This window comes from Sphaeramia orbicularis, chromosome 16 (assembly GCF_902148855.1).
Source record: "Sphaeramia orbicularis chromosome 16, fSphaOr1.1, whole genome shotgun sequence".
Lineage (NCBI taxonomy): Eukaryota > Metazoa > Chordata > Actinopteri > Kurtiformes > Apogonidae > Sphaeramia > Sphaeramia orbicularis.
Window position 1 is genome coordinate 7,619,373 of NC_043972.1, and position 15,009 is coordinate 7,634,381.

General features: G+C 35.2%; 1 protein-coding gene across 1 annotated transcript; it reads left to right on the plus strand.

Moving 5' to 3' along the window:
- Positions 1-2,475: 2,475 nt before the first annotated feature.
- On the plus strand, positions 2,476-14,236 carry LOC115436450 (xylose isomerase-like). The gene is made up of 14 exons (XM_030159336.1): positions 2,476-2,594; positions 5,387-5,463; positions 5,553-5,625; positions 7,204-7,316; positions 7,411-7,436; positions 8,228-8,365; positions 8,461-8,570; positions 8,650-8,745; positions 10,481-10,564; positions 10,659-10,785; positions 10,890-10,995; positions 13,347-13,529; positions 13,608-13,682; positions 13,839-14,236. Exons 1-14 carry the CDS (start codon positions 2,567-2,569, stop codon positions 13,920-13,922), a joined length of 1,320 nt encoding a protein of 439 aa, XP_030015196.1. The 5' UTR covers positions 2,476-2,566; the 3' UTR covers positions 13,923-14,236.
- Positions 14,237-15,009: the final 773 nt, after the last annotated feature.

The following is a 15,009-nucleotide window of genomic DNA, read 5'->3' on the forward strand; positions in this document are numbered from 1 at the left end:
TCATTTCAACCCTGCAAAAACAACAAAACTAAAGGTGGGATAAGACTTTTACACAGGAATGTACACTGACACCGTTACAGGTACACATGATTTATTGCATTAACTTATTTATGAAGCAAAAACGAGCCGAGGCATGTCACATTTTAGTGTAATATATCCAGTCCAATCCAACTTTATATGTAAAGCACTTTAAAACAACTGCAATGGACCAAAGTGCTGTACAGAAGAATAAATAAAAAAACAAAATAAAAGAATAAAATACAAGAATAGATTAAAAAAGCATTAAAAAGCTGTACAATTAAAAACAATAAAAAATAAGAACAATAAACCAATATCAGATAAAACAATAGAATTAAAATAATACATTCAAACATCTCACATGGTTATATATAGAACATTTCCGGTTTATGCAAGTAGATCATGTGTTTTGTAAGATGAACATACTTTAAAAATGTGTTTATGAGCTACTGTAATAATTGATAAGGTCAATTCTATGCTTTCTATGTGGGTTATATACTTTATTTATTAAGTATATCTGACCTTTTGATGATAAAGTTAAACCAATCGTCTGTTTAAGTGTTGAACCATGTTATGTTTTATATAACTTATATATTATGTATTATATGTATCGGCAAAAAAAATGTAGGTCAACTTAATACCATCTTAAATAAGGAGTTAGACTTAGTTACACAATGGATTACAGACAATAAATTACTTATTAATGCAAGCAAAACAAAATGTATGGTTGTTGGATCAAAATATTTTCTTAAGATGTCACCAACATTGCACTTAACTGTGGGAAAAAATGTGATTTAACAAATAGATGAAACTAATTTATTGGGTGTAATTGTGGATGGCACATTGTCGTGGAATGGTCAAATAAATAATATATTGCAAAAAATGGGTCGGACTATAGGAGTAATTAGACACTGTCAGAAATTTATTCCCCAGTGATTGACCAAGCTATTAGTTCAGTCACTAGTATTATCTCATATGGATTATGCCTCAGTTGTTTGGTCAAATACTAATGAAAATAATTAAACACAAATTGCAAGTCGTGCAGAATAAAGCGGCACGAATTGTTTTACAGAACTAATAGAACCACAATGCTCAACAGTTTGACATAGTTAACTGTAAAATTTAGATTGAAATATTCTTTATTATCATTTATTTGTAATATTATAGCAACACAAACTCCAGAAATTATTCACAGAAAACTGTCATTTTTTGCTGATCAACATAATTATTGTACAAGACAAACCACTGAACCACAGTGAGCTCTGCCTCTAGACATAACAAATCAGTTACAGAGAACTGTTTTTATTGGGCCATGGTTGCATGGAATGGATTACCAGGGTTTTTGTTGTTGGAAAATAATAGAAAATGTTTTCAAAAGAAATTAAAACTTTTTTTGTTTACGCCACAGGCATGAAATGGAATGAGTATTGCTAATATTGAAAGATGTTTCATGATTTGTATCAGACAGCTATTGTTTGGTGTAGGAGTACAAATGTATAGTACTTATTTTGTTTGTTTATTTATTTTAATTGCATTGGGCTGTTGTATATGTCCCGTTTGTGTGTGTGTGTGTGTGTGGGGGGGGGGTGAATGGTGTAAGATTAACCCTTTCATGCATGAATTATGAGAACCTTAATCAAGATTTTTTTCCTGAGTGTTTTTATTCCTCTTTAGGCATGAAAAAACAATGCGATTGAAAATTTTATGATGAAAAAAAAAAACAAATGATAAATAATATTAAAAAAAAAACATTAAAAACAAATATATATAAAGTTAAAAAACAAAAAACATACTACCACTACTACTGCTACTACTACTACTACTACTACTACTACTACTACTACTAATAATAATAATAATAACAAAGAAAATGTTCTTATGAACCTTTTTTTCATGAAGTTGCAAAAATGTCCACTCAGCTGGACACCATGCGTTTAATTTTTGAAGCAAAGAAACATGTATTTGCTGATAAATTGTGTCAAAACTATGGGGTGGGGGGGACTTGTGATTCTGGGGGTTTATACTCATGGGAGATCTACACAATGTTACTAATGTATTTCAGAAAAGATATGGAATGTGTTAGAACTTTAATAAAGAAACATATATATATATATATATATATATATATATATATATATGTGTGTGTGTGTGTGTGTGTGTGTGTGTGTGTGTGTGTGTGTGTGTGTGTGTGTATATATATATATATTTATTTATTTATTTATTTATTTATTTATTTATTTTTAAATCCATGAATATACAAGAGAACAGCTGTAGAATAACTGTCCACTGTAGTGACCACTGTGCATGAAAGGGTTAATGTAAAAATGTAAAATTGTAATGTAATGTAGAGGAGACCCCAGGAAGAATTGCAACTGAATCTATACACTAATGGGGATCTTAATAAATGAAATGAAATGAAATGTTTAGAGGACTTTAGCGCCATCCTGTGTCCAAACTCTGAACTACACTCTGTTTTCAACTTGAGGAGGACGTGGACAAACTCTCTTCCTTCCTTTCCTGCTGAAACTGCACAAGTTTCGATCCAGAAATGGCAGCTTTAGACGAGTTTTTTCCAGGTAAATGGTGTTATTTTGCTGCTCTAAAGTGCCTGTTTTCTGTCCTGTTTGTAAATGTAGATGTGAAGGTTCCTCGGTTTGCAGAGAAGCACAGACTCGTGCACAATGGAGGCAGTGTCTGCAGAAGTCCAGCTCATACAATGAAGATCTGTTTAGTCTAACGTGTCAGTTTGTTTAGGAGATTACACTGTGAGAACCAGGACGTTTGACCTTGTCCATTTAAAACAATCATAAATGAAAGTGCAAGTATTTTACAGTGAAATCGTGCAGACTTTATATGAGCCAGATTTACACTGGGAAAAAATCCAAATCTTATCAGTGTATTTTTGTCGTTTCTAGTCAAACTATCACATCACACTTAAAATAAAACATAATCACCTAAAGAGTAAGTTGTCAGTGAGAAGAAATTGAAGACAATTTTCACTTGTTCCATTGGCAGACTTTTTGCTTGAATTAAGCAAACAAACAAACAAACAAACAAACAAACAAACAAATAAATAAATAAATATAAAATCTGCCAATGGAACAAGTGAAAATTATCTTGGTAAGATTTCTTGAAATAAGATTTTCTAGATCTGTTGTCTAAAAATCAGTTCTTATATCTCACTGAAAAGTCACTCTTTAGGTGATTATGTTTTATTTTAAGTGTGATGAAATATTTTGACTAGAAATGAGAAAAATACACTTGGTAAGATTTGGATTTTTGCAGTGTACCTCCTTTTGCATGTTCCTTAAATCACCAGAGCTGAAGTAGATGAATGCATACACTGCAAAATCAAAATCTTACCAAGTGTATTTTTCTCATTTCTAGTCCAAATATCTGATTACACTTAAAATAAGACAGAATCACCTAAAGAGTAACTTTTCAGTGAGATATAAGAACTGATTTTTAGACAATAGAGCTTGAAAATCTTTTTTCATGAAATCTTACCAAGATCATTTTCACTTGATTCATTGGCAGATTTTTTTTGCTTGAATTAAGCAAAAAACGAAAAAATCTTGAATTAGGCAAAAAAAATAAAATAAAAAATATATATATATAAAAAAAATTTGCCAGTGGAACAAGTGAAAATTATCTTGGTAAGATTTCTTGAAATAAGATTTTCAAGATCTATTGTCTAAAAATCAGTTCTTATATCTCACTGAAAAGTTACTCTTCAGGTGATTCTGTCTTATTTTAAGTGTGATGAAATATTTGGACTAGAAATAAGAAAAATACACTTGGTAAGATTTTGATTTTTGCAATGTACCTTCTTTTGCATGTTCCTTAAATCACCAGAGCTGAAGTAGATGAATGCATACACTGCAAAATCAAAATCTTACCAAGTGTATTTTTCTCATTTCTTGTCCAAATATTTCATCACACTTAAAATAAGACAGAATCACTTAAAGAGTAACTTTTCAGTGAGATATAAGAACTGATTTTTAGACAACAGATCTGGAAAATCTTATTTCACAAAATTTTACCAAGATCATTTTCACTTGGTTCATTGGCAGATTTTTTGCTTAAGCAATTAAGAAAAAAAAAAAAAAAATCTGCCAATGGGAGCAAGTGAAAATGTTCTTGGTAAGATTTTGTGAAATAAGATTTTCAAGATATGTTGTCTAAAAATCAGTTCTTATATCTCACTGAAAAGTTACTCTTTAGGTGATTCTGTCTTATTTTAAATGTGATGAGATATTTGGACTAGAAATAAGAAAAATACACTTGGTCAGATTTGGATTTTTGCAGTGTACCTCCTTTTGCATGTTCCTTAAATCACCAGAGCTGAAGTAGATGAAGGTGTACACTGTACAAGTCTAAATCTTACCAAGTGTATTTTTCTCATTTCTATCATGTAGATGTTCATAAACGCTCAGATTAAAGTTGAGGGTTATTATATCAAAAACGAATTTATCATTAACTGAACATAAACCCAGTGTCTCCATCCACTCTCATTGATCCAACTCCGTGGGTTTTACTGGTGAATCAATGTTGTAGAAGATGACGGTGTTTCTACGGTAGCTATGGAGCCTCTGAACGTCCAAATGGGTCATATCTGATGATCATGAAAAGATGACAAACTGCCTTTTACACCAGTTATTTTCATGTATTGATAGGATTCGTGGATCAACAGGTATTAAACATTTTAGATTAGTAGATGCTTTTGGTTGCCGATGTATGTTTGGGTCTTTATGGATTAATAAAAACAGTGAAAAAAGTCAGATTATATCATGAAAATGTTTGCATCTACAAACTATCCTTTAAAAAATCTGAATAACATGAACCTGAAATTTCTAAAGAAAAATAAGTGCAGTTTTAACAATATTCTACCTCCGCTTATCATTTAAACATGTGCATTACAACTTACAGATCACAGTGGATCTATAAATACACAAAACATTTAGTAACAGGCAAAATATTGGTACAGTTGCACTTATTTTTCTAAAGACACCTTATATTGTTCTTATTTGTTCAAGTTATTTGTATTTTCTTTGTGAAAGGAGAGAATATTTACATGTAATTGAACTTTTTTACACTAAAACAAGGAGAAAAATTTGGAGTTGACATTATTTTTAGGTTAATGTGATAGTATTTTACTGGTCTGACTCACTCGAGATTGAATTGGGCTGAATGTGGAACCTGAGCTAAAGTATATTTGACATGCTTGATTGTTAATATGTTCAGTGTAATTTTTGCATTTCATAAATTCATCCCACGGACTGGATTGGACCCTTTGGCGGCCCAGTTTTGACTCACAGGTCATATATTTGACACCACTGATCTAAATGTTTGATCATGTGTTTCACAGGCATTCCCAAGATCGCATATGCACCCTCTGCAGGACCTGGAGGTGTCATGTGTTTTAAACACTACAACGCAGAGGAGGTTGGTGCAGACATGTTGCGTTCACTGACATGTGTAAAACCTTGTACGTGTCATGATTGAATGCGGAGATTTTGTGTTCGTCTGTGCAGGTGCTGATGGGAAGGAAGATGGAGGACTGGCTGAGGTTTTCAGTCTGTTACTGGCACTCGTTCTGTGGAACTGGTAAAGTATCACTATTGGGCGACCTTTTAATAAAACAATGATGTCGTCACCGAGAGGCTAAGCGAGGGAAAAAAGAATCTTTACCTGCCGGATGCGCTACTAAACTATAAAAACTGAGCTCCAGAGGAATGTTGTTCCACACATTTATTAAGGCTAAAAACAAGCAGTGAAATAATCCAACAATATCTAAAAATGCCCAAGACAGTTTACTTTTTTGGCGGCGGTCAGCTAAGTAGGACCTTTCCCCCTCACCCTCTCAGTTCATTCATTCAACAGGTGAAAACAGCTGATTTTACTACTTCGGTGACGTAGGTACCGAGATACTACCTGGCCCTCACAATCACCATCAAACTGAACAAGGGGGTAGTTGGTGGTGATTAACCCTTTAGGTGCCAAAGTTTTTGGGTTTTTTTCCAAAAAATATTCAGATTTCATATTAAGGTTTCAAAAAGTTGCAGCTTGGAAGTGTTTTAGAGATAAAGTCATTCTGTGAGAGAAAAATATCAGCTGTGACCCAAAGTTTATGATGGGAGTAAATGTACTCATCTAATTTACATATTGTGATGTCACAGGTGCTATATTGGATTGTGCAACTTTTAGTAAAATTGAACTTTGAATATATTTACATGGAAGTTTTCTTTGTGTTTTTGTTTTTTGTCATCTTATCCTTAAAATAAATGAACTTAAACATTACTAGAAAGTAAAATGCAGTCTATGTAGTAGCCTTTTAGCCAAGCAGCAGAGTATCCAAATCTGTCCTTTTCTATCCAAAATAAAACTAAATAAACTTTACTTACTTACTAAACCAGCTTGGAACCACACCTTTTAAACTGGGTTTTCTTTGAATAGAAACATGCCCTGAACTGATGTTAGACTTTAAGGGGCACATGTCCACCATCTGTTGGTGGGAAGTGGTAACAACTTTATCTGGAGCTGTGGTCTGTTTCAGTCACTGATGTTGCTTTTCACAATATTGTGACTTTGGTGCTTAAAGGGTTAATATGAAAAGCAGGAATTACCTGATGAACATATACCAGTACAGACAAGATTCCCAAAATACTGAGTTCTAATATGATGCCTCTGTTTCTAGTGGATTCCTTCAGTTAAATCTAAAACAACAGGAGGCTTCACTTTAAACACTGCTCTCTGACTTTTTAAACCAAATAATAACAAATAAATACCTAAATTTACAGATTTCTTGTAGGATAATACATAATCCTTGTGTTGCAGCTCCATATATTGAACCTCCAAAGTCCTGACATTCACTTTTGGTTATTTTTGTAAGAACATATTTAGTAGAATGCAGAAGTGATTTAATGATTTACATTTTTAAATTATTGGTCATTATTAGATTTTACCACTTGGGTCGTCATTGTTTTCTATGTGTCGATTATTTAGACAGAGTGATATAGTACAAACACATAGAAGAAGGTAGAACTGAACCAAACAGTCAGTATTTAACTGATAATACTTTTACCTGCTGCTGTCAGCTGTTACAGGTGTTTGTGTTTTTATTGAAGAAATCCCTATATTTCTGCGAACATGTTTTGTATTTTGACCTGTTTTCTGTTGTATCAGGTGCTGATCCGTTTGGTTTCCCAACCCTCCACCGTCCTTGGAACCAAGGGACTCCTATGGAATCGGCCAAGAAGCGACTGCGTGCAGCTTTTGAGTTTTTCACAAAGCTTGGTGTGAGGAAATTCACTGAAACTGCGCTGACATTCAGGATAACACAAAGCTGAAAAGTTAAAACATTTCATTTGTAACTTCTGTTTGTTTTCACAGGTGAAATATTACACTTTTCATGACAGGTAACTACTTAACATGATGTTTTCATTTTCATTTCTACAGATCTGAGATGGTATATTACACTGCTGGAAAGTGATTATTTCATGTACAATTGAATAGTTGCTTTTTTTATTGACTTTAACTTCTCCTTTGTCCATTTCCACTGGAACCAACTTACTTTATTCACAAAATCTAATGAATATTTTGTGCACTTGCTTGGTCATGTCTTTTCCAGTGGTCCATACTAATGCTGCCTTCATGTGCTATGAGAATTATGGTAGATACTAGTTACAAACTCAAAAATTGGACATGAGCGCCCCCTCATGTCGTATTTTCCACTGGGGAACTGGGACAAAATTTGACACATTAGCTGCCAAAATGAAAATAGCACAAAAAGAGATTAATTGCAAAGGATAAATAATGTTTTTATTAACATTCTGCTGCTGTTAGCATTTATAGTATACACATTTTGCAAAATAAAAAAAATGCTGTAGCAGATGAATTAACACATCCACAAGCACAGGTACAGCTCAAGAAATTAGAATATCATGAAAAAGTACAATATTTTTTGTCACTCATTTCAGAAAGTGAAACCCATATATTATATAAACTCATTAGACATAGAGTGAAATATTTCCAGCCTTATTTCTTGAAATTTTGATGATTATGGTTTACAGATAATGAAAACCGTTTATTTTAACCTGTAGCAGGTCAAAATAAATTGTCAGCCATTTTTGCTTTGACAATTCCCAAGTGGAAAGGACGATCTTCACGATAGCACTTGAAGGCAGCATAAGTCCCATGTTTCCTGCAGAGACATGGCTCCTGAAGGCTCCACGCTGGAGGAATCCAACAGGAACCTGGATGAAATAACAGACCTGGCCCTGGAGCTGCAGAACCAAACCGGGGTGAAGGTTCTCTGGGTCACCTGCAACCTGTTTGCACATGCAAGGTCAAAACGCACTTCCACCTGTAGGAAACCTGTGAGAGAACAATGATAGCTAATGTTATATTGAAAATAAAACAACACTAATCTCCACCCAACAGGTACATGAACGGTGCAGCCACTAACCCTGACTGTCACGTCCTGGCTTATGCTGGAGCTCAGGTGAAGAAAGGTCTGGAAATCGCCAAGAAGCTCAGTGCAGAAAACTTTGGTACGACTCGCACTGCACCTGCATGATCTCTTTTGTTGAAAACGCTGCTTCCTGGTCATAACCACAGCTTGTTTCTCAGTGTTCTGGGGCGGAAGGGAAGGTTTCCTCTCCATTCATAATACGGATGTTGCTGCAGAGCTGAAGCACATGGCCAACTTCTTCAAAATGGCTGTCAGTAAGTGCACAAATGAATGAAACATCGACTAAATACACTGTATGGATGAACATCTACCACAACTAACCATCTACTGTCTTCACATCTCACTTGGTAAGAAAAATTTCCTGTTGAACTTAAAGGAAATATTAGTGTTTTTATCTCAAATCAGCATTAATAGGCATGATGTGTCCCAATATTTTTCTCCATATGGTTTATAAACGTCACTATTTCCTTAAAGTTTAATGGGAGACTTTTCTTCCTTGGTGAGATGTGAAGAAAGTAGATGGTCAGTTTCGGTAGAAAATGATTATTTACAGTCGGAACATGAAGAATATTTTAGAAATTTAGTGGTAGAACATTTAAAATCATAGTCATGGATTAAAGAAAAAAAAAAAATCAATGTTGAGAGAAATTAAGTCAAAACCATCTCTGTTGCATTCTGGAAGCAAAGATAATTTAAACCAAACTAACCAATGCAATGATATTTATCCCAATATAAAACTATATTATGACATTAGTCAGTATTGTTTTGTATCCCAGACCCCTGTTAGAAAAGAAACACCTGAATTCAACATGTCCACATACTTTTGTCCATATAGTGCAGGGGTGTCAAACATACGGCCCACGGACCAAACTTGGCCTGTGGGATGAATTTGTGAAATGCAAAAACGACACTGAAGATATTAATAATCGGTCATTTTAGTTCAGGGGCCACATAAAGTCCTATTTTGGTCTCAAGTGGGTTGGACTAGTGAAATACAACAACTCATATTAATCTATAAATGATGACAACTCCAAATATTTCTTCTTTGTTTTAGTGGAAAAAAGTAAAATGACATGAAAATGTTTGCATGTACAAACTATCTTTTGACAAAAAATGTGAATAACCTGAAATGTCTTAGGAAAAATAACTGCAATTTCAACAATATTCTGCCTGTTACTAAATTGTTGTTGTTGTTGTCTTTATTTATTTCGAACATGCAAAAAAAAATAAAAAAAATAAAAAAAAATAAAAACAAAATAAAACATACAAATGGACAGAATCTATCTCCAAGCACATAGAAGTCTGAATTTTGCATGGTCGAAAAGGAGTAGGAAGAAGTATAAACTAGTTTAATCCTACCCCTCAGTGCTTTTACACCTTACCTTGTATCACTAACTTGATACAAGAGTCAAACAATACAATTTTCCTAATTTTAACATCAAACCACAACAAATACATAATGCAGTAACTGATTTACACCCAACAATATGATCATGGCAGTACAGTCATACAAACAGACTCAACAATTCAACCATTTTCTTCAATAATTACAGCAGATTTATCAGTACAACATCATCCATAAACAAAAAGGCCTCATTGTCATTCTTAAATACTGTACCTCTCAAGAATAATTTTTAAATTTTTTAAATTTTTATTTATTTATTTTTTTTAAATGTTGAGTGTATTTGTAGATCCACTACAATCTGTTAGCTGTAATTTACATGTGTAAATGATAAACTGAGGCAGAATATTGGTAAAATTGTACTCATTTTTCTGAAGAAATTTCAGGTCACATTTCTTTAAAGGATAGTTTGTAGATGTAAACATTTTCATGATGCAATTTAACTTTTTCACATTATTTCACTGGTCCGGCAGACTTGAGATTTTATTGGTCTGAGCGTGGCCCCTGAACTAAAATGAGTTTGACAGCCCTGATATAGTGTATGTTTCCCTTGATGATGTACATTATGTCTGTGTGTTTGTCGTCAGAGTACAAAGAGAAGATCGGGTTAAAGTGCCAGTTTCTTATCGAACCCAAGCCTAAAGAACCCTGCAAACACCAGTACGACTATGGTGAGGATTTGAACATTTTAACAAGTAAATGCATGACATCTGATCCATTTGTTTGAATGATGTGTTTTTATATGTCACTGTTTTTTTTTAATAGATGCAATGAGTGTTATTGGATTCCTTAAACACTACGGTCTGGACAGTCACTTTAAACTGAACATCGAGCCAAACCACACCACGTTGGCCGGACACTCCTACGAACACGACGTCGTCATGGCCTCGGCGTGAGGCTCTAATGACTAATTCACATATAATTCACAGCCGCTTTGTATTAACCAACATTAGAAAATGAACGCTTTACTTTGTCATCCTCTCTGCTGGTCGACAGATTCGGAATGTTGGGTTCGGTCGACTCAAACACTGGCTCTCCAGACCTGGGATGGGACACAGACCAGTTCCCCATGGACATCAGGAACACAACTTTTGTCATGAAGGTGAGTTTAGGTCGGAAGGTGAGTGTCCTCTACAGCCCCTTTTCCACAGCACTTCTGTTCTGGGAATATTTCACCTTTATTCCAGAAAAAAACATCTTTGTAAACAAAATGGTGGATCATTGGGTCCCACCTTTATCGCGGCTCTGTAAAGCCTCTAGAGGTAGTAAGAGAGCCCTGATAAAGGTGCGATCATGATTCCGGAATGCTATGTAAAAGGAACACCTCTCGTTCTGCAACCAAGGTGTTTTTTTGATGATTTATTGTGTGTGCGACCCCTGCACTGGGGGGATTTAAAAATAAGCACAGGTTGTGTACAGTAAACAAATATATCAACGCGACCAGAAAGATTTTCAAAAAAATTTATGGGACGGAATGCTTCTCGGAACAAAAAAAGAGTTTGTTCGAGGTGGTCTTTGAAAAAAGGGGTTCATAAAGTAGATATCAAACTGGAAGAAAAATCCAAGGCAGTCTCTTTAAACATTAAAATGCCTTTTTTATTATTATTGTTTGACTTCCTGATGAAGGCTTGAAGCCGAAACGCGTAGAAGTGTTTTTTGGGTTTAGATATGACCGTGCCAAGTTAATAAAGGCATTTTAATGTTTAAAGAGAGTGCCTTGGATTTTTCTTCCAGTTTGATATATGACCAGAAAGATGTCGAACTGGGAAGACGCCAAGATCCACCAGCTGTTGTCATTTCGGGTGGAGAACTCTATCCGTTGTCACAACCCGGCTCTGAGGTGGTGAGAAAAATGGAGACGGAGGTGGTGAAAATGTAACAAAGATTTATTAAATAAACTAATAATAACAAAAAACACAAAGTGCTGCGAAAACGGCAGTCGAAAGGAGCAGGGCAGAGCAGGACCAGGCCAGACAGCGAGCAGAACCAAGACCAGACCAGAGCCGAGCAGACCGAGAGAGAGACTGATCATCCACGTCGAGCTGCTTAAATAGTCACGCCATGACTGCCACAGGTGTCACCAATCAGGATGTCGTCATCTGCAAAAGAAAACTTAGAGTGCCCAAAAGGTGCGGGGCCGTCACACCATGTTAACATTTGTGGAATGGTAAAAGATGGGCCAACTCTGGAGAGATTAGCTAAGAAGTTGCTCAGGGTATTTCTGACGCGCAAGTTATTCCTCACACTAAACCAGGGGTGTCCAATCCTGGTCCTCGAGGGCCAGTATCCTGCATGTTTTAGATGTTTCCCTCTTCCAGCACACCTGATGGTCGTTATCAGGCTTCTGCACAGCTTGATGATAGGTTTATGATTTGAATCAGGTGTGTTGGAAGAGGGATACATCTAAAGCAGGGGTCACCAATCCTGGTCCTCGAGGGTCGGTATCCTGCATGTTTTAGATATTTCCCTCTTCCTGCACACCTAACAGTCGTCATCAGGCTTCTGCAGAGCTTGATGATAGGCTTATGGTTTGAATCAGGTGTGTTGGAAGAGGGATACATCTAAAACAAGTAGGATACCGGCCCTCGAGGACCAGGATTGGTGACCCCTGATCTAAAACATGCAGGATATTGGCTCTCGAGGACCAGGATTGGACACCCCTGCACTAAACGCTGCGTCACGGCCCCTTTGATTCCGGAATGCAGGTCTGCTGTGTAAAAGTCCAGCCTGTCTCACCTCTGTTACTTTTTTGGCTTGGCTGTTGAAATTGGTCAATGGCGGCAAAAAGGTGGTATCACTATCTTGCCTTTTTTCCAGGATCTCTGTGTAAAAGTGGCGCGTGTATTTATATGTGTACAAAAGGATATTTATAATAATCATTTGATGGTAGATTTTTGCAACAGGGTGCAAAATGAATGACATAAAAACACAAAATGATGCTGTGTAAAGATAACACTGGTCTACAAGGAAAATGCTTCCAGAATAAAAGTAATGAAATTTTACTACGTGAGAGTCACTGATAAAGAAAAATCAAGTCAAAAATGCTGGTTGGCTGAACTTTCCAAGATACAGCTTTGGGTCAAAATGTGAAATTCAAGAATTAACGAGAGAATGGGTTTGACTCAAAAGGAATATTTGTCTCAGAGCTACAAGATCTACTTCAAAACACTGTCTGCACATTAGAATACATTCACTTTACAGGTTCTATTTAGTGGAAGATTTCTAAAACTATTATATAAATATACATAAACCAATATATATGTGTAAGAACACTTAATCATATACCTTGAAAGCATCAGCAAACCGGCACTTTTGTCATTTATTTTCCAATTAATCTTATTAAAATACGTAACATTTAGCACATTTAATGTCTGAAGCAAATCATTTCTAAAAAATTGTAGACCAGTGTAATATGTTGATTATGAGTATCCCTTTCACGTTAAATATTTCCAGACCATCCTTGAGCAGGGGGGTCTACAGCCTGGAGGTCTGAACTTTGATGCGAAGGTCCGCAGAGAGTCCACGGACCTGGAAGACCTGTTCATCGCTCACATCGGAGCCATGGACGCCTTCGCCAGAGGGCTCAGAAACGCTGTTCGCATCATTGAAGACGGCCTTCTGGCATCCATGTTGAAGGTACAGTGTCTGCAGAAACAAAGGTCAATCTGTCACATGAGGTGTTTGGTAGCTGCAGCGTGTCATGTCCACAAACAGGAGCGGTACTCCAGCTTCGGTCATGGACTCGGACAGAAAGTGGACGATGGTTCTGCCACTTTGGAAGAGTTGGAGGTAAGAAAAGGGACCTTCACTCTTTACATCTGCTCATACTGAATGTGCACCTTAAAAGCAGAACTGGCTCATATGTCTTATATTTTACATTTCAAAGCATTTTAACACAGTTTTGATTCTTTACTCTAAATGTCAAATGTTCTTTTGCTGTTTCAGGAATTCATCAAACAGAACAATGAACCGAAAGTCGCATCAGGGAAGCAAGAAAAATATGAGTCCATCTTCAATTATTACATATAAGAAAACATAATCCATCTGCATCTACTTATTCCACCATGAACAAGAGCTGCACTTTTATGAATCCCATTTGGATGAATATTTGCTCTGTTACGCACTAGTTTCACTACTTTAAAAGTACATATATACAGTAAATGAAATGGGGATAAAGTGATCAAATATTCCACATTAATTCACAAAACACTAATTTAATGAAACACTGAATATGTTCAGTAATGTTTTATTTCCTCTGAGAAGTCATAATGTTTACTGAGAGTCGTACAGTTTTATGTCTCTTGTAGATTATACACAAGCTCTCAATAAATATGCACGTACTTTACATCCTATTTCCAGTTCATTATTATTATCAGTAGTGAATGTAGAAAATTTTAGTTGAGGATGGTATGTTGGAATCCCACATACATGTAAATGGAATCAACAAAAGATATCAAGTTAATCTAATAAACTTATGTCCTTTGTCAACACACTACACAAGCGTTCGCAATGAACAATGAACAATCTTATATTTTCTGCCCCTCTTTTACAAAATAATTGTGCATTTATAGAAGTAATTTAAAACTGAGTTATGAAATCAACCCACTAATACAATATCTGTCATCACTTACTGCTGCAAGTTATCGTGTGTAAAAAAATATTTTAAAAAAAGCAAACAATTTATTCTTTAATTTCTGATTTTCTTTAACCTTAACCTAATAGCCAAGCACATTAGAAAGAAAAAAACTGAACAAAAACAGCTTAAAATGAGCATGAATCATGCAAATAATATACAAAAATAACATTATAGATAATTTTAAACATGCAAGCATTCCAGGTTTTCACATATCAACTCATAACTGAATGGGGAAAAAAATAAATGTAGAAAATAAAGTAAAAATAAGTGTTTGCAGAACAAATTTTTACAAATAATATAATTATTTTATTCTGTTTTGGGATGTATTTCCATTAGAGATCATTAAAATTCATGTCAGCAGACAAAACATAATGTGAAGACAATGTGTGAATTTCTCTCCCACTGACAATAAACTGTGGTGAAAAGTGGTAAAAGTAGTAAAATATACCCTCTAATTCTTTTATTTGTGTGTTTACTAAG